This window comes from Budorcas taxicolor, chromosome 21, assembly GCF_023091745.1.
Source record: "Budorcas taxicolor isolate Tak-1 chromosome 21, Takin1.1, whole genome shotgun sequence".
Taxonomy (NCBI): Eukaryota; Metazoa; Chordata; class Mammalia; order Artiodactyla; family Bovidae; genus Budorcas; species Budorcas taxicolor.
This window is the reverse complement of record NC_068930.1, coordinates 59,967,290-59,986,606: the sequence shown is the minus strand read 5'-3', so window position 1 is coordinate 59,986,606 and position 19,317 is coordinate 59,967,290. Positions and strand designations below refer to the sequence as shown.

Below are 19,317 nucleotides of genomic sequence, written 5' to 3'. Positions count from 1 at the left end.
GAAATAGATCCTTCAAGTCGTTGCTCGAATGTCACCTTCTCAGTGCACCCCATCCTGATGACCTCCCTGTGTGTAGCTGTATCCCCCTGGGACTTCCTGTTCTCTCATCCTGCTTTGCCTTCTTTTCTTTCATAACATTTATCACCCTCCATGATGCTCTCTCATTTACTTATTTTTCCCTGTCTGCTGCATTGCTTGTTTTTTTCCCCCATTGCTTGTTTTTTCCCCCTCTAGGATGTAATCTGTCATGAAGGCAGGAATCTTAGTGGATTTGTTGTTGTTGTTGTTGCCAATGTTTTGTGTGGTTGGGGTTTTTTTTTTTTAATAGTTTTTATTGATTGATTGATTGGCTCTACCATGTCTTAGTTGTGGCACGTGGGATCTTCAATCTTTGTTGCAGCATGCAAAAATCTCAGCCACTGGGCCAGGGAAGTTCCCGCCAGTGTCTTCTAAGTATCTAGAGCAGTGCCTGGCACACAGTAGGTGCCAAATAAATAGAGTATAAGTGCTGGAAACGGGCTTTATCTACTTGTCTGTCCTGTCCCCACTTCCCTCTTCATCAAGCTAGTGCTCCTTATTGATGTTAGCCACACACTCCCACAGATAAAACTGTCAAGTGTCAGTAGTCAGGGTCAAATGAGAGTCGACCTCTGCTCAACACCACGTGTGCGGCTGCCCTAGGCTGGTGATGCTGCCCTGGAAGCTGCTCGCGCCCTTGCCTGACTGGCTATGCTTCCATGAAACATATTTACCTGGTGTATTGAAGAGTGTATTCTACATGAGAACCAAGGGACCCCAGGGTCTGCAGCATCTGTGAAGTGCTTGCCAGAGCGCCACGCCCTGATTTCTCTGCAGCCAGGCTTGTCACCGTGCCACGCACATGAAAAAGACTAGATTGCTCTGACAAGAAGCCAGAGTGTTAGCAAATTAATTTCTGTGATGAATCATAGAGCAGTCGTGCTGGAAGAGGGCACTGTGTTGTCTTCCAAGGTTTGTATCCAAGCGCAGTAGTGGGTTTCAGACTTGTGAATTGCTGGTCGCTCCCAAGCTGTTTAGAATGGAAAGGCGGGAGCCACGTAGGTACAGAAACCCAGCCCAGAGAGGGGAGGGAACTCATTCAGAGGCACAGAGCGTGGCAGTCCGATAGGTAAGGGATGCAGAGATGTGTGTATCACCATAAGTCATGCAGATGGTTATATATGACCCGCCATCGTCATTATTCTGCCTGGTGTTTCTCAAGTTCTAAATGCCAGGCAAGAACAGGGACCCACGAATTCACGGGCTGACCCTGTGTTTGCACCCTGTAGGGTCCTGTCTGTGAATACGGCTGGGACCTTGGAGGGTAGCCTTGGGGAATCCGTTCTTTGCTGTTCAGAGATCTGGTCCTCGTCCTCAGTCTTTTCGCTCTCACCACAGTTACAGAAGGGGCTTCCAGAGACAGGGGAAGCCCCTTGAGGAGTCAGGGAGTTTGTGCCCACCGATGCTGTGAACGTGCTTCCTTCACAGCTCGTGCAGGCCTCTCTTCTGCTGCTCCAGCCGAAGGAACCAGAAGGCTGATTTCTGACCCTCCCAGATAGAAGATGAGAGCGCCCTTGCTTTCTTCCTCCTCCAAGTGGCACCCCTAGGCCAGAGGCTCAGAGGAGCTCAGCCCAAGCCCGCCTCAAGCTCTCCCTGTAAAATGCCCGCTGTGGGTCCAGGGGCTGCGGAGATGAACAGGCTGTGTCTGCTCATGGTGCCCCCAGTCTGCGTTGGGGCAAGAGGGGAGGAAGATGGGGTCCATCACTAGCCTGCTCGAGGGCGAGAAGTAGTGTGAGTGTGCTTCCCGCAGAATACACGGCGGATAATAAGTTCTTCCCTGGGCAGGTCAGGAAGGCTTCCTGGAGGAGGCGGTATGTGGCAGAGCCTCAAGGAATTCTGAACAGAGCAGCGGAGCGCGAGTGTGCAGGTGGGACGAGCTTGGAGGAGGGGGAATGTGCCAGCAGTCCCAGGAGGAGCAGCGAGCCCAGGGCGCAGGGAGGAAGCGTTCTGTCACAGCTGAAGCTTAGGTTTCAAAGGCCAGAGGGAAACGGAACTCCTGAGACTCCTTGGAATTTAATATTTAACCCTCTCAGTGTTTACTTGCTCGCTTGTCAAGGACGTCCTTGAAGTGCTTCTCGGATCCCATAGAAACCTTCCCTCAAGGCACAGCTCCGCCTTTGATGACAAGCTGGAACCTCCGAGGGCCGGTGCGCCAGGGGGCTGGCTCACCTCCAGCCCTGCGACAGGGAGAGGGCTCCAGGTCTGGTTGATTATGAGCAGTCTTCCTGCCTCCGAGATTGTTCTTTGAGAAAGCAGGCAGCTGTCTTCCCTCCCCAGCCACCACCACCCCTGGCCTGCGCCCAGCACCCTACTTGCCAAGCAACACTGGGGAGTCAAGGGTCTGCCCTTAGAGGCTAACGAGCAGCGCAGTTCTTGTGTTCTTTCTCCCAAACTTGAGCTGTTTTTTTAGTTCTCCTGAATTCTTACCCCATGGGTGTATTTTTATGTTTACATTTGCAAAAACCGTAGGTCCCTTAGGATTTCCCGGGTGGCGCTAGTGGTAAAGAACCCACCTGCCAATGCAGGAGATGTGAAATACAGGCTCGATCCCTGGGTCGGGAAGATCCCCTGGAGGAGAGCATGGCTACCCACTCCAGTGTTCTTGCCTGGAGAATCCCATAGACAGAGGAGCCTGAGGGGCTACAGTTCATGGGGTCACAGAAAGTCGGACACAACTGAGTGATTTGACGCACGCACATAGGTCCTGCAAATGAGGAGGGAACAAGTTAGTAAATAAAAGTTCATCTTGTGGGCCTTCATCCTGTTCGTGTTTCCTGTTCATTCTTGAGGGAACAGGTTCAGAAAAGTGCCCACGCGCGAGTTTACATGGCGTGGCTCGCAGCCTGCTTCTTCAGCTGTGTGCTGCCCTCTGGACTCAGAAATGAGTCTCCCTCCGGTCCATCCAGAGCGAGGGGGCGCTGGGCGCTGGAGCCAAGAGCCAGCACTTGGCTTTTCCAGGAACGTGAAGTGCTTGAGTAATGCTACCAAGCCCAGCGAGCGTTCAGGCGCGGCCGGATGCTGGCCTTTGGAGCAGCCGCAAGACCTGCCTGGAAACCAGACTTTGTTTGGTCGCCTCCTAGCGATGGGCCATACACAGAGAGGGACTCCCCAGCTGCGTGAGCACGCATGGCATCCACCGGGTCTGCTCTCTGTGGCTGTGGCCGTCCGAGGAGGAGGGATGAGCTGTTATTTGTCAAAGGTCTCTGTGTTCCCCAATGATATCTGGGCTTTGTGTTTTCTGCCTGGTGCACGGTGGGGGGACCCTTTCTCTGATTGCCTCTGCCATCTCCTCACCTCCAGCCAGTGCAGACTCTGCTTTCTTGGGGTTCATTCTGCCTTTCTGATCCTCAGTTGTTTGGTGCTGGGAAATGAATTAGCTCTCAGCTTCTGTGCCCCGGGCAGGCTGGGCTCGGGAGTCATTTCTGGCGGTGCTGATCTGAGGGGCTTGATGTGGCTGTTTCAGATTGTCTCTGTGACCAGGGAACCCGGGCAGAGGTTCTCGTTACCTACACGAGGTGGTGGGGGGATCCCTGTGAATAGGGGCAGATTTGGGCCAGGTGTAGGAGAGACGTGGGGATAAGGGGGGGGGGTCACTGGTCAGGGTGCACTCTGGAGCACTCCTGCAGTATTTCACACGGATGTGCAACTCAGTGCCTGCAGAGTCCACCTGTGATAAACATTTGTTGAATGACTAATAAATGGGGGCATGCCTGATGGGTGTCACAAGTGTAATGTTCCAGGTGTAAGAGATCTCGGTGAGGGTTTTGCAGGAGTCGCCCTCCAGGCTGTGAGGTGGTATGTAGAGGTGCCCGTCTCCTCCTACCCCATGACCCAGGACAGGTATTAATGGAGGGTCCCCATGTGCCCATACCGTTGCTGTGGAGCCCAAGGTAGCCTGGTTAAAGTAATAACAGGTCTTCTCAGTGTAAGCAGAGCCCCCAGGAGGGCCCACAGAGCTGTACCCTTGTGGGTGAGTCTTGAGATGTCATTACTCTCTTGAGGAGAAGCAGGGTCATGTTGAGTGCAGTGCTATTTTCAAATCAGTGAGACAGCCCCCATAATCATCCGTATGAAATGACTGGTTTTAAACTGAGAAACCAGGGAAAGCACAGTGAGCGGTTCACCCCAGCACATAAGGTAGGAGAGAACAGAATGTAGAATTATTAAGAAAAATGTGTGTGTGTCGGGGGGTCTCCATCCCAACAAGAAAGCAAATGGAAGCTGTGTTCTCTTTATTCTTCTACCTGGACGTGATGTTCACAGTTACCTGCAGACCCTGGCTGAAATACCTGCCCCGTGGCACTGGGATCAGAAGCTAAGCCAGAGGGAGCCCCGCTCTGCAAGGAAATGCACAGAAATAGCAGCGGTTTCGGGGAGGGGCCGGTAGCGAGTTAGGAGCGAGCAGGTGGTGACCAAACCTCAGATCTGTAGCTCAGCCTGTCTGAGCCTCTTCTTGTTTGTAAAACGCAGATGATACCAGCCTTTGGGAATTGCTCTGGGGATTAAGTCAAATGATAGAGTGCTATATGAAAGGGCTGGAATGGTCTGTAGGTGCGAGAGCACACGGGGAGGTCAGGATTAACTCCAGTGGGCCAGTCCTTCCAGGTTGTGAAGGGTTCCGCCCTCAGCCTGGCTCAAGACTCACGGACCCGGGGGTCTTTGTGGGTAAGTCACTGTACCTTCCAGCCTCAGCAAGACAGTGTGGAGTTTGCAGCAGGAAGAACTAGCTGTTGGAAGGGGTTGTTTGCCTTCCTTTATCTAAATCCCTGTCTTCATACCCAGGTGATCACTGACACAAAAGATTGGTTTTCCATAGCTAGAGGATGTACGAAGGTTCAAATGACGGCATCTTGGGGCATCAAAGACTGGCACCAAAAGGACCCTAGAAATTAGGTACCAGGCACGGAAGACAGGTTTCATTTCCTATGCCAATGTTTATCGATTGGCACTGGCTGTATGGAGAGTGCTGTGTTCAGAAGGGTTCCGAGGCTTCCTTCCAGGCTTGGTTAAAAAAAATAAATAAATAAAGTGCGATCGACTAGTCATGTCTGCCACAGACATGAGATTAGAAAGTCAGGGAATTTTCCGACCTTGTTCTTATTCAGCCTCCACATTTTAAAGGTTGGTGTACTTTAATCGTTCCACTGCATTTCTGTCCCCAGGCCCACCTTTACCCCATGTGCAGTACTAGTTTCCCTTCTGTTTTGGAAGCTGATGGCTGCACACACATCTGCCGCTTTATTTATAGCTTAGGTCAGCCTGCGTGCATTCCGTTTCTACTAAGAAAGGCAGGAGGGAGTTTCTCTGTGTCAGGACTCCAGGAAGCAGGTAGTAAAGTTAAGATTTTTCGTAGACTCAACTATTAGCTCAGCCTGTCCTGGGGTTTCCCCTGGGTTTGTGGGTTGAGGCAGAGGGTGTCGGATGTGTTCAACCCCTCCCCCACCCACTGGTTGCTTATGACTCACCAGGTTGTTTCCTACCCTGCCTCCCATTCCTCATGAAAACCCACCCCCAACTTAAGACCAAAGCGTTTATAACTTGACAAGCACCACTTTCTCTTACATCTAGGCCTTTACATATGCTGTTCCCTGAAAAGCCCCCATACCTACCTCTCCTCTTCCTGGGGTCTCAGCTCAGAAGTCATTTCCTTTTGGAAGCCTTGTTGTTGTTGTTCAGTTGCTAAGTTGTGTCCAGCTGTTCGCGACCCCATGGACTGCAGCACGCCAGGCGTCCCTGTCCTTCATTGTCTCCCAAAGTTTGCTCAGACTCTCGTCCATTGGGTCAGTGATGCCATCCAGCCATCTCATCCTCTGTCGTCGTCTTCTCCCCCTGCCCTCAGTCTTTCCCAGCATGAAATCTTTTCCAGTGGGTCAACTCTTCACATCAGGTGTGATGTGACTATTGGAGCTTCAGCATCAGTGCTTTCAGTGAATATTCAGGGTTGATTTCCTTTAAGATTGACTGGTTCTATCTCCTTGCTGTCCAAAGGACTCTCTCAAGAGTCTTCTCCAGCCCCACATTTCAAAAGCATCAATTCTTCAGTGCTCAGCCTTCTTTGTGGTCCAACTCTCACATCCATATATGACTGCTGGAAAAACCATAGCTTTGATTATATGGACCTTTGTCTGCAAAATAATGTCTCTGCTTTTTAATACGTTGTCTAGGTTTGTCATAGCTTTTCTTCCAAGGAGCCTTGCCTGATCCTTACTGCAAACGAGGTGTTCCTCCCTTGGGTTCCCATAGCATTTATCAGCTTCTAAAATTGCTGGTTTTCTTGGTTTGAGCCAAGCTTTCTTGGGCTTCCCAGGTGGCGCTGGTGGTAAAAGAACCCGCCTGCCAGTGCAGGAGACTTAAGAGATGCGGGTTTGATCCTTGAGTCAAAGATCCCCTGGAGTAGGCAATGGTGACCCACTCCAGTATTCTCGCCCGGAAAATTCCATGGGCAGAGAAGCCTGGCAGGCCCCAGTCCATCGAGTCACAGAGTTGGACACGAGGATCACACTTGGGCTGAGCTCAGAGAACTGTGTTGACTATGAAATGTGCTCAGCAAGGACCCAGCACCGAGTAGGTGTTTGGAGGGAGTTGTCTGTAGGGCTCCTCCTTCTTTGCCTGCATAACTGTGTCACAGAGCCGCCCTTGCTGGCAGGGACCCAGCAGAGAGTCTTCTCTGTTATGTTGTGAAACTATTCAAAACCCACAATCTGGTAGCTATTGAAAATAGCAGAAATCCTGAGAGAAATTGGGCATCAGCTTCCCATGAGAAATGAGTGAACTTCTGCTTTTCTCTCTTACTCTCTTCTTCTTTTTTTAAAGTTTGCTGGAAATCTGTGTACGGGTAAAAATCACAGGATACATTTGTTATAGCAAATGTTTTTATTCACTTAGCTTGGTGAGAATGAGCACAGCTCTGCTTCCTGTGACTGAGGGCAGGGGTGAGTTTCCCTAGTGCCCTGCTCACCACCAAAATGCCTATCTAATTTAATTTATTTTATTACTTTTGGCTGTGCCAGGTCTTAGTTGCAGCATATGGAATCTTTAATCATTATTGAGGCATATGAAATCTTTTTATTTTTCTTCAAGTTGCAGCATGTGGAATCTAGTTTCCTGAGCAGGGATTAAACCTGGGCCCCCTGCAATGAGAGTAGGAAGTCTTAGTCACTGGACTCCCAGGGAAGTCCCCCCAAAGCTTATTTTAAATAATTATTCCCTGACCGTATTTCTAAAATGAAGAAATGAATTCTCTACTTTTAAGATCTTTTTTTTTTCCCTTTGTTGTAAAATTAGCCCACTGGAATTCCGTACTCTCCCAGTAGGTCTCTGGATCAGATTGAGATTTTTCTTGGTGTGTGATGGGTGTGACTGAAGAAAGGAAGGAATGAACGAGTCGCAGTTGCCATTGTGTGCCACTGCAGGAGGCTGAGGGAGCAGAGGCCTCATCCTTTCCCTGAACAGCCTCAGCCCGTGGCTCTCGTGGATGTGTGCAGCGCCTCCTGTTTCTTCCTTGCTCTGCTTACCCTGTAGCTCCTCATGGTGGGTCTGTCTCGCGTTCCTGCCCACTTTGAATTTGCTGTTTTTATCTGCTGTAGGCTGGGAGAATGGATCATCCAAGTTGTTTAAGTTATCCAAAGTATGATATAATTAGGTCCTCTGGGGCCTTAGCTGTGAGCAGTATATAAAGATCCCCTGAACCCTGACTTCTGTTTGAGCTGCTCCAAGGCTCTTAAAATGCTTTCTTCCTGTGTGTCAGCTCCGCTGGCTTCAGCCCCAGGTACATGGCCTGTGAAAGCTGAGTTAATGCAGGAAGAGGAGCCCGTGATGGCTGGAAGGGGTCTGTCCTTATTATATCCACCAAAGGGCTTACGAAGGGCCGTTGCCAGGCCTCTGGGGACTGATCCTAAAGACACAGAGGTGAGGACAGCCGCAGGGGCTGGTGTGAGCACTGAGGCCGGGGGAGATTTTGGTGAGACTCTTTGGGGGTTTTTAATACCCAGGTGAGCGTCTCCTTTTCTTTTTTATCATAACTAAAATCGTGACTGATCACCACCTCAGCTTTAATAGTGAGTCATTGTAGAGTTCCATGTACTTGTGTCTATGGATTAGAGTCTCTCAGGCCAAATTAAAGGCCTCAGGTGAAAAAAAAAAATCTACACAAGTCTTTGAGAATTTTTTCATTTTAAACATGGGTGAAATTCTACACTTACCAGCAAAGAGAAGATTTGGTCATCATGACTGATCTGCAACTCCAAACCTGATTCTTTATAGACTGTGAAGTCTGGGCTTCCCAGGTGGTCCGGTGGTTAGGAATTCGTCTTGCGGTGCAGAGGACACCGGTTCCGTCCCTGGTCCAGGAAGATCCCACATGCCTAAGGGCATCGAAGCCCGTGCACCACAACCACTGAGCCTGTGCTCAGGCCCGAGCCTGTGCACCTTAGACCTGTGCTCCGCAATAAGAGACACCAAGACCAAACACCACCAGTGAGAAGCGTAAGCACTGCAGCTAGAGAGTAGCCCCCCTTGCCACAACTAGAGAAAGCTTGCGCACAGCAGCGAAGACCCAGCAGAATAAATAAAGAAGCTTTTTGAAAAAGGTGTGTGGTATCTGAGTACTCTGCAGGGACCCCGTGGTCCAGCCCATCCTGCCCACCTCCAGCTTGGGAGGTAGGAATGCCCAGCCCCTGCTTGTGAGACTTGACCATCATGCTATCATCTCAGGAAAAGCTGTTTTGAGCTGTGTCTCAGTTGAGAGGCATTAGGATGAGGTCACAGGTTACTATGTATATACCTTACACCCCAGGACCCGAAATGAACCACAGCACTGGCGCTTGGACACGAGTTTGGTTTTCTTCATCCCAGGGTTATTGATGATGCTTTGGACCATTTTAGCCCAGTTTAAGTGGGTGTTGGCAAGTCTTTCAGGAAAATGATGCTTTTTTCTGGCATGTCACGTCTCCCCTAAATATCAGTGGTGGGGGTGGTTTAGTCGCTAAGTTGTGTCCAACTCTTGAGACCCCGTAGACTGTAGCCCGCCAGGCTCCTCTGTACATGGGATTCTCCAGGCAAGAATACTAGAGTGGGTTGCCATTTCCTTCTCTACTAAACATCAATAGAATAGAGTATATAATGGGAAAGGCAGAAAACTGTAGAATTTTCCACTTGAAAACCACCCTGTAAGTCACCCAGGCTGGCTGCCTTCCTTTCACAGATGTGGAAACTGAGCCTGGGAGAGTACAGCTTGCTGGGATCACAGGGCCTCCTGGTGAGCAAATCAAGTCTGGAGCGTCTATATTCTGACTCTGTTTAAGCGACTGAAACGATAGATGAAGGCCCACTTGGCCTTGAAAAATGGAATCTTTTCTGTCTTATCGGTAAACAAGGATGTCATAGTCATCAGCGATTCCAGCCCTCCAGGGCAGCTAGGATACCTGCTCTGTCTGATGCTTTCAGACTGCAGCCCCTCCCTACAGTGAGCACTGAGGAACTCGGGATGTGAAAAACACAGGATACTGGCCCCAGATAGCCGAGATGCATTTGAAAGCAATGACTGCAGTGAGCCCAGGCTCTTGCATCTTCCCATACATAGAAAAGCACTAGATCCCTTGAGATATCTGATTTTCTTTAATTCACAAAAATACTTTGGATGTTCAGACTGCCTGCCCTTTGTTGCAGACTTCTATATGATCTGACTCCTGCCCTCTCTTCCTTGGGGCAGTTCTCTCAGGGTCACTTGAGATGCTGTCTCCCAGGCTTGAAGTCCTAAAAGTTCCCACCAGATAAAATATAACTCTTCAGCTTTTAGGTTGCAGCTATTTTTTAAGTCGACAGCCTCAAGCATAGTGAAAGAGACATGATGTAAAATGATGAAATGTGATTTTTGGGGCCTGATTGGCAAAGCTGAGGAAGAGCAGTAAGACTGTCTGGTTGTGGGGATGTGGGGCTTATCGTATATTAGTTGTGAGGGAGTAAAATGGCAGAGCCTTTCTGCAGGGCTCTGTGAAAGCGGAAAAACCTTGAAAGGCGAGTTTATCCTAAAGAGGGAAGTATGGATGAAAGAATTAGCCAAAAGATGTTCTTTGTAGAATCATTTAGATGAAAATATCAAAAAATCAGATCTCTGGAAAGGGGGTAGTTGAATTCATTTGTGGCTTTTGTACAAAGTAGGAGACCATCAAAAATGCTGTGTGTGGTGTCTGGGACTTGCTTTGCGGAGTGCTCCAGCCAGTCATTGAGAACAAAGGCAGGGGTCGGGGGATGGAATAGATGTTTAAAGTGTTGATGATGTGAAGTGGGTGATGAGCGGAGGGTTCACTTTACTCTTCTGCCTCGTGTGTTGGAAATTTTGTGTGGTGAAAGGGAAGGGTTAAGTCCAGTTTTATTTCAGGGTCGACTGAGTGTTCCCTGTCGGGGGATGGTTCTCTTCCATTGTACTTGGCTGACCACACACACTAGAAAGGGATGCTCATATTCACTGACCATCACAGAAAGAGTTTATGATACATCTGAATGGAAAAGGCCCCAAGTAATGTGGGACGAGAATTCTTATTTGGTTTAAGAAATAAACAAACCCACATGAAGAAAACAGATGAAGTGTGTACACCCTAAGTGGACATCATTGGGCAGAGAGCTTTGTTTTAGTGTATCTGATTTTCGCCCCCCCCCCCCCCGCCCCCTGCAGCAGGTGTGTGTACATCATTGGTGAAATTTTTCAGACAGTTGAGCTTAGTTAACTGTGTTGCTCTTTTGATCTAGGGAAGAGCATGGAGGAGATTAAGAAGGTGCTGTTGCTGGTGCTCGGCTGTGCTGTCCAGGTAGGGCTCGGGCAGGTGGGTGGAGAGGGCTGCTCTTGTGTTTGCTTTGTGGGGATGATGCCCCCGCTTCAGTGATGGAGGAGGAAGCTACTTTCAGCCCAGCGGGACAGAAGGTCAAAGGGTTCCTGTGAGCGACGTGACAGAATCTTGGGTAGCAACCATTTTTAGCCCCGGGCATCTTGGGCAAGAGGTCAGGTGGGGATCCCCGGGGCCAGGTGTCCTTAGCAAATTGTCCCCAGTGTAGGGACATCTAGAGCAAGGATCAGCAGACAGTCTGTGGGCCAAATTTGACTTGCCACCTGTTTTTGTAAACACAGTTTCATGGGGACACAGCCATGCTGACTCCTTTACATAGGACCTGTGGCTGCTTTCTTCCTATGGCATGAGCTTAGACGGATGGCCTCTCCAGACTAAGATTTTTACCATCTGGCCCTTTACAGATGAGGTTTGCTTCCCCAACCCTCCACTGGCCTAAACCAGCTGTTCTTGGTCTTCACTTGTTTAAGAACCCCCTGGAAAGCTTGTCTGTGTCCCACCCACTGGTGTTTTTAAAGACAGCCCCCCCCCCCCGCCCCCCGCCAGGTGATTGTGATACAGGTAGTTTGAGCCACTAACAGAGAAACATCAGTGTGAGGGCTGGTGGGGGGTGTGCAGAGCATTCTCCATTATAAAAGACAGAGTCAGGGGTGGGGCTCCTTTTGAAACTGTATTTCTGTGACTCTGGTGGCCTCAGGTGGCCCTCATTGTTAAATGCTTTCATTAACACTTGTAACCCTCCGCAGTGTGAGAGGAAAGAGGAATTTATTGAAAGGATCAAACAGCTGGACATTGAGACCCAGGCAGGGATCGTGGCTCATATTCAGGAGGTAAGTGGGGGGCTCTGGGGAGGTGCTTAGCTGTGGACCGTTGTTCCTGGGTCACCCAGGAGGCAGGTTCTCTCCCCCTGAAAAGGCTGAAGAACACATCACCCATGAATGATTTTGCTAATTTAAGGTTTCAGACACCATCGACAAATGGATCCTGTTTGGAAAGGTAGCTGTCAGCAAGCTAAAATGGGGGTTTGAAACAAAAGAAAAAAGAAAAAAAAATTTTTTTTTTAAAACTTCAATCAAGTCTTCTTTTGCCTCTTCTTCTTGCCTAATATGGACTCAGACTATTTTTAAGAGCTGTCAAGCAGTTTAGGCTCAGAATTTGATTTACAGTCCCTGAAAATGTATTCTGGCAAATGTCACCCCGTTTCGAATGGCTGATCTTTATGGAGAGAGAGAGTCGCTGCTCCTGTCAGTGATGTGGCAGAGAAACAACCGCCACCCCTTGGGAAGTTGAAAACCAGCGAGTCCCAGAAGGGCTATCTCCAGACCCCTGGGTGGGGTTGGGAGTGGGGGGCTCTGCGCTGAGGGCACCCCCTGTGCCGTTGACCTTGGCAGAGGTGGTGTCAACTGAGGGGGACAGTTTCCCTGGAAACTTACTGCCCTGACCTCCACCCCACCCTCCTGCAAAAGAAGCGTTACGTGTTTTAATTATTTTAGGAGATACAGTTCAGCCTTCCGTCTAATTGGACAGCTGAGATAAATGCATGAAAAAGACATGAGCAGAAGCACGTAGGAGCAGGTGCGTGACTGGCAGAGGCAGCTGAGCACGGAGCTCCCCTCGCGGGGTGCAGCTGCCGCCGGCCGGGGCACTGTGGGTGGCGAGCTCCGAGTCAGGGTTTGAATGCAGGAGACAGGGCTGTGGCTTGTTGTGGGAAGGACAGCCAGCAGAGCCAGTCAGGTGTTCTAGGAAATAGTCTCAGCCGTTCATGTCAGTGACCTGCTAGCCATGGAACCATTCTGCCTTTTGATTTTCCTCGTGTGTCTCTGTGTTTTGAAAATATATCTGGGGACTAGGTCCTGGAGACTAGCTAGGACTTTGCCACTCACTGTCTCCCCCATCCCTCCAGCAGGATATTAAAAGATACAAAGGTATGCGCCCAGAAAGAAGTCCTGCATGATTATCAAAGTCGGTGGCTCGCCTGGGGACTGGGTTTTGGAATTAGTCAGGTGTTTCTTAAACATTCAGGTGCCCCGGCCTCATGGGAAACCCCGTGTCAGAATGGGGAGGAGAGACATAAGCCTTTCATTACAGGCTGCTGGGGTTACTGGTGTGCGGCTGCGGTTGTACCCCTGAACCCCCTTTATAGAGGCCTTTCCATAGCCGTGGTAGAGAGCAGGCCTGGAACCCAGCCTCTCAATCCCAGTTCGTACTTTAGGACGCCCTGTACTATGGGGTAAGATTCTTCCTCATTCTCTGAGACTCACTGAATCCCCAATTTTTTAAAATTAACTTATTTGGCTGTGCTGTGTCTTCGTCGTGGCATCCAAACTCTTGACGGCAGCGTATGGGGTCTAGTTCCCTGAGCAGGGATGGAACCCAGGCCCCCTGCCTTGGGAACTCAGAGTCTTAGCCACTGGACCACCAGGGAAATCCCCAAATTTTCCTTGTAAGGTGGGGAGGGGTAAGAAAACGGGTGTCTTTTGAGAAACTGAAGGGCTCTGTCTTTGTTTTTTTTGTTGTTGTTGTTATTTGTGTTTGAACCATTCCTTCTCTCTCTTTGTTACTGAAAAATGTAAATACTTGGTGTGCCTGTCTGAGTGCATAACCCCTGGTTTCTTTTTGTTTTCTCCCCTGTTGAGGCTTGAGTGTGCTAATACTTATCTTTCCAAATGGAGAGGGTAGGGGCTCAAAATAGATCTTCTACCTCCTTTGGCAGGTTTGGGGGTATCAGGTTGAGAAGGTCAGGTCGGCAGAGTAGTTGAAGGTTGACGAGGCTGCCTGTTGTAGGCCTGGCTGTGGGTTTCCACTCACACCTGACAGAAAGGGAAAAACCACCAATCTTATGCGGCCTGTGGGGATGAGACACAAGCTTACCTGCAAATTTTTTGTTTTTTTGTGACTGCCCCATGCAGCATGTGGGATCTTAGTTCCCCAACCAGGGCTTGAACCTGTGTCCCCTGCAATGGAAGCAGAATCTTAACCACTGGTCTGCCAGGGAGGTTACCCCCCACCCGACCCCCACCAACAAATTGTTTTAAATTAGGAAATATTTCCCAAAAAGCAATGTAAGATTGTTGCATACTCAACATTTCAACATAAGATTTTTAACGTATGCTGTACTTGCGTTAGATTGTAAGAAATAACACACCATTCCTCTCTTTACCCTTGGCATCCCTAGGACTTACTTTGTTTATGTTGTTAATTGATGCTACAGTAAGAATATCTGAGGATGGTTTCTGTTAGGGAAGTTCTTCTGAGTTGTAAGCTCTCTGTTATTTAAAAAATAAAAATATAAAAGTCTGTGTCCTCTAGGAGCTGGTGTTGAGAGCAGGCCTGACTCACTAGTGGAGCTTGGCTAAGGGGCGTCGGCGCAGACTGGAGATGCCCCCTGCCAGCCCTGAGAGATCTGTCCGGAGGACCAGACAGCGGGGGCCCTGCCCCCCGGTCATGGGGAGGGGTTGCTCCCGGGACCCCCAGCTATGCCCTGCCTGCCTCTGCAGCACCTGACCTATGCCCGCAGGTGACCCAGAACCAGGAGAACGTGTTCGACCTGCAGTGGCTGGAGCTCCCGGACGTGGCCCCGGAGGAGCTGGAGGCCCTGTCTCGGAACATGGTGTTTCACCTGCGGCGGCTCATCGATGAGCGGGACGAGTGCACGGAGGTGCGTCTGCAGGCGGCCTGGCGGGTCCAGGAGGGACAGCTCCTCGTCCTGACTCTTCGTCTCCAACCTGAGGCCCCCCTGGTCCTCTCTGTCCGGTTTTTGGTGGGGATGGTGGGGCGCGGCGCTTGCCCTGCAGTGAATGAACGGCCACTTCTGAGACCCCCGTGGGCAGGGGGAAGTTCATCAAAGTGCAGAGCTCCGAGCCCCTCCTGGTTTCTGTCCCACTCAATACTTCATCTTTTTTCGAAAACTTACATCCGGTGCCTCCTGCTTCCTCCTGGTTTCTGGTTCTCGGCCAGCTTCTCTTGTCTGCTGACCATTGTGCGCTGAGTTCGGGTGTAAGCTCTCCCTTCCCTCTCCCGCCCACCCCCCTTTCTGCAGCTGATCGTGGACCTCACCCAGGAGCGGGACTACCTCCAGGCACAGCATCCCCCTAGCCCCCTCAAGTCCTCCAGCGCCGAGTCCACCCCCAGCCCCACCAGCAGCCTCTCCAGCGAGGACAAGCAGCATCTGGCCGTGGAGCTGGCAGACACCAAGGCCAGGCTGCGCCGTGTCAGGCAGGAGCTGTGAGTCCTCCGGTTGGCTGGGCTGTTGGTTCTGCTCTTGTGCCGTGGGCTGCGGACACGTTTCTATCAGCTTGTGTGGTGCAGGGAGCAGAAGGGCTCTGACTCCACGCTGAGCACCCTCAGCTAGCCTCCCGGGGCCGGCACAAGGAGGGGTTCTCCCAAGAGGTTAGGGTTCCTGCCAGTCCACACCCAGGCCCCATCTGGACTCAGGTGACCACACACTGGTATGGTTTGGGGCTGGAGGGGGGGATGTGGCTTGCCCCATCTGGTGTTCCCCTCTCCTGCAGCGGGGGAATGCCACTTTGCCCATCATCTCAGGGACTACCTGCCTCTCACCAGTGGGCGCTGCTGCCTGCTTGGCAGTGCGGTGGTGCTGATGTGCCCAGTGTCTCCTTAACTTTCTGTACCCTCCGGGGGAAGCCCACCAGGTGCCCAATGGAGGTAGTTTGAGGGTGGTGGGCATTGTAAACTTAAAAATGGAAAAGAACAGAAATCAGGAACATTTTTGCCTACATCACGTGTCAGTTTCACCCCTCCCCGCCGCCAGAAACCCAGTTCCCTTTCCTTCTTCCGCTGGGGTCTTGCGGGGTGGTGGGCTACTCCGCTGCATGCCTGGCAGGCCCTCTTACTGTTTTCCGATCACTCTGATCACCCCCCAGGGAGGAGAAGACAGAACAGCTGGTGGACACCAGGCATGAGGTGGATCAGCTGGTGCTGGAGCTGCAGAAGGTCAAGCAGGAGGTGAGCAAGGAGGTGTGTGTGCGCGCATGTGTGGTGTGTGTGCGTGCCAAGAGGGCAGGGTGTCTGGGACACCCCAGTAACTGTGGATGCCTGTGCTTGTGTGTATGTGTGTAAACACATGCCAAGAGGGGGTGACTGGGACGCCCCAGTAACTGTGTGAATCTGTGTGTGTGTGTGTGTGTACATGTGTGCCGAGAGAGCAGGGTGCCTGGGATGCCCCAGTAACTCTGTGTGTGTGTGTGTGTGTGTGTGTGTGTGTGTGTGTGTGCGTGCGTGCCGAGAGAGCAGGGTAGCTGGGATGCCCCAGTAACTGTGTATCTGTGTGTGTGTGTGTGTGTGTGTGTGTGTGCTGAATGTGTGTGTGTGTGTGTCTGTGTGTGTGCGTGCCGAGAGAGCAGGGTGGCTGGGATGCCCCGGTAACTGTGTGTATCTGTGTGTGTGTGTGTATCTGTGTGTGTGCTGAGAGAGCAGGGTGGCTGGGATGCCCCGGTAACTGTGTGTATCTGTGTGTGTGTGTGTATCTGTGTGTGTGCTGAGAGAGCAGGGTGGCTGGGATGCCCCAGTAACTCTGTGTGTGTGTGTGTGTGTGTGTGTGTGTGTGTGTGCGTGCGTGCCGAGAGAGCAGGGTAGCTGGGATGCCCCAGTAACTGTGTATCTGTATGTGTGTGTGTGTGTGTGTGTGTGCGCTGAATGTGTGTGTGTGTGTGTGTGTCTGTGTCTGTGTGTGCGTGCCGAGAGAGCAGGGTGGCTGGGATGCCCCGGTAACTGTGTGTATCTGTGTGTGTGTGTGTATCTGTGTGTGTGCTGAGAGAGCAGGGTGGCTGGGATGCCCCAGTAACTGTGTGTGTGTGTGTGTGTGTGTGTGTGTGTGTGTGTGTGTGCGCGCGCGCGCCGAGTGTGTGTGTGTGTGCATGCCGAGAGAGCAGGGTGGCTGGGATGCCCCAGTAACTGTGTGTATCTGTGTGTGTGTGTGTGTGCGTGTGTATGTGCACGTGCATGCCGAGAGGGCAGGGCAGCTGGGACGCCCCAATAACTGTGGCCCAGGGGCTCAGGAATACAGCATTGGGAGCTCCTAGCAAAGGCTGTCGTTTCCTTCCCACTCAAAGTGACGCTGACGTTCTCGTCCTGAGAACGGCCATGGGGGTGACTGTTTCTTAGTGGCAGCAGGTGGACCACCCATGTGGTAGCCTGCGCGGAGAGCCCCTCAGCCACTGGGATGTCCTGGAGACGCAGCACTTCAGAGCCGTGGCTGAGTCTTCCCTCCCCAGAGGGGCGCCCCCATGCCAGGCTCCCCTGTCTTTGCCTGTCTCCCAGAACATCCAGCTGGCGGCGGATGCGCGGTCTGCTCGCGCCTACCGGGATGAGCTGGACTCGCTGAGGGAGAAGGCGAACCGCGTGGAGAGGCTGGAGATGGAGCTGGTGCGCTGCCGGGAGAAGCTGCATGACGTGGACTTCTACAAGGCCCGCATGGAGGTAGGCGCCCAGCCTCGGGGTGGGCTCGCCGGACCGGTCCTGAGAAGGACCTGCTGATTCTCTGTCCTGGTGGTTTGGGATGAGGAGCCAGCAGGTTTCGGCAGCTGTTACCATCCCTGCCCCTCACCTGCCTGTTCCTCCCCAGGGGCCTCCCACTCTGCTTCTCCTCCATCTCGAGGTGTCAGATGGGTGTGAGGAAGGAGTGTGATTTGTAACAAAAGGGTCCTGATTTCTTTCTTTCTCCCATGTCGTGTCACAGTGATGGGCTTCAGTTTACCTGTCTTTTTTTAGACTTCTCTCATGCTTCTATGGCTAAACCTTGCCAAGACCAACCCCTTTCTCCTCTATAAAGTAGAGACAGTGGTGCTACTTCATGAGGCTTCTGCGATGAAAGAGGTGAAACGCCTGGTGTTTGAACAGATGCCATAGTAAGCCCTCCATGGTGGGCCCTCCTTTGATACCCAGGTTGCGGGGAGCTGCAAGGGAGGGTGTTGAGACTGAAGGGGGAATAGAGACCAGGATCCAGGTGGGGTCACTGATGCTTTGACCTCCCACCCTTCACTCTTTTGCCTTCCATCAGCAGCAGCTTCCAGAACCCTCTTTTCTGAGAATTGAGGAGTTTTTGCCCCCACGATAAAGCTTGGCGTTTAGAGGTGGTTTTAATGAGCAGGGTCTTCCCCGGTGGCTCAGACGGTAAAGTGTCTGCCTGCAATGCGGGAGACCTGAGTTTGATCCCTGGGTCAGGAAGATCCCCTGGAGAAGGAAATGGCAACCCACTCCAGTATTCTTGTCTGGAGATTTCCGTGGACAGAGGAGCCTGGCAGGCCACAGCCCTTGGGGTTGCAAAGTGTCAGACACGACTGAGCGACTAACGCTTTAACGAGCAGGGTGAGATCTGAAGGTCAGCGTGTACGAAAAGGTCCTCAAGTTTCTTCTTGCCGCCAAGGAGGCTTCAGAGAGACTGAACATAGGTCTCAGGGGAAGGTGTTGCCCTCTCCCTGCCTATGGCCTCCTGCTGAGCTGCTGGCCAGCATGCGTGGGGATGGCTCTTTTCCCCAACCTGCTGTACCATGGAGACAGGCCCTGGGGTCCCTGGGGTGCACGGAAGTGGGATGGAGAAGCCTGTGGTCCAGGGCCCATTTGCTCCTCAGACCTACTCAGGGAGTGTCTGTTCCCTGACAACTGTCAGTGACACAGGGCAGGCACCGACTGCTCCGGGAAGGCAGCCCTGGCCCCAGTGACAATGGGGGTGGGAGACCAGCTCTGGGCTTTGTCCTGAGATGGTCCACCGGCCTTGCTGTGTTTGAAAGGCGTGAATCCCAGCACAGACAGGTTCCAGGACACATCGCAGGGCTCCCACCGCTGGCTGGACGTGCCGCCCTCAGGGGAGCCGGAGACAGTCATGTGTGAGATCCTCGGACTGCTGCCCCAGCAGCCCCTCCAGCCCCGCCTGCACAAGGGGTCCTCACGCAGCCTCCGAGTGGGATCATGGATGGAGCGCGGTTCCCACAGCTCACCCCCACAACCAGCCTCGGAGGGGATGGGCTCCGGTGTCCTGTCTTTAGTCTTGTGTTCATTCCTGGCCTTGTCAGAGCAACCTCGCTTGGTTCAGCAGACACAGGGGCTCAGCGCCTGTGTGGGGCCAAGCGCTGCACCAGGAGCAAGGGATCCGGGCACGGATGAGACTCGCTCCCTGCGTTCAGGGTGCTTCCTGCCTTTCGCGGGGGGTTGGTTTCACATGGGAACCCCTTTTCCGTATTCTCAGATGTTATGCCTCTGTGTGGTGACAGCAGTGTTTTCCGTTTTACTTTATAATTTATTTACATCTCTGCTGGCTCTTCATTGCTGCACGGGCTCGACTCATCAGTTGCCGTGTGGGGGCTTCTCGTTGCAGTGGTTTCTCTTGTGGCGGAGCGTGGGCTCCGCGGCACTTGGGCTTCGGTAGTTTTCATGCGTGGGC

The 19,317-nt window shown here is 51.9% G+C and overlaps 1 protein-coding gene across 1 annotated transcript in view; it reads left to right on the top strand.

Moving 5' to 3' along the window:
* The window catches only part of CCDC88C (coiled-coil domain containing 88C), a 145,004-nt gene that overhangs the window by 69,251 nt on the left and 56,436 nt on the right, over window positions 1-19,317 (top strand). Inside the window, exons 5-10 of the mRNA XM_052659707.1 lie at window positions 10,825-10,883; window positions 11,666-11,749; window positions 14,437-14,577; window positions 14,959-15,143; window positions 15,803-15,884; window positions 17,199-17,357. Coding sequence (XP_052515667.1) covers window positions 10,825-10,883; window positions 11,666-11,749; window positions 14,437-14,577; window positions 14,959-15,143; window positions 15,803-15,884; window positions 17,199-17,357 — 710 coding nt within the window. The remainder of the gene's footprint in view (window positions 1-10,824; window positions 10,884-11,665; window positions 11,750-14,436; window positions 14,578-14,958; window positions 15,144-15,802; window positions 15,885-17,198; window positions 17,358-19,317) is intronic.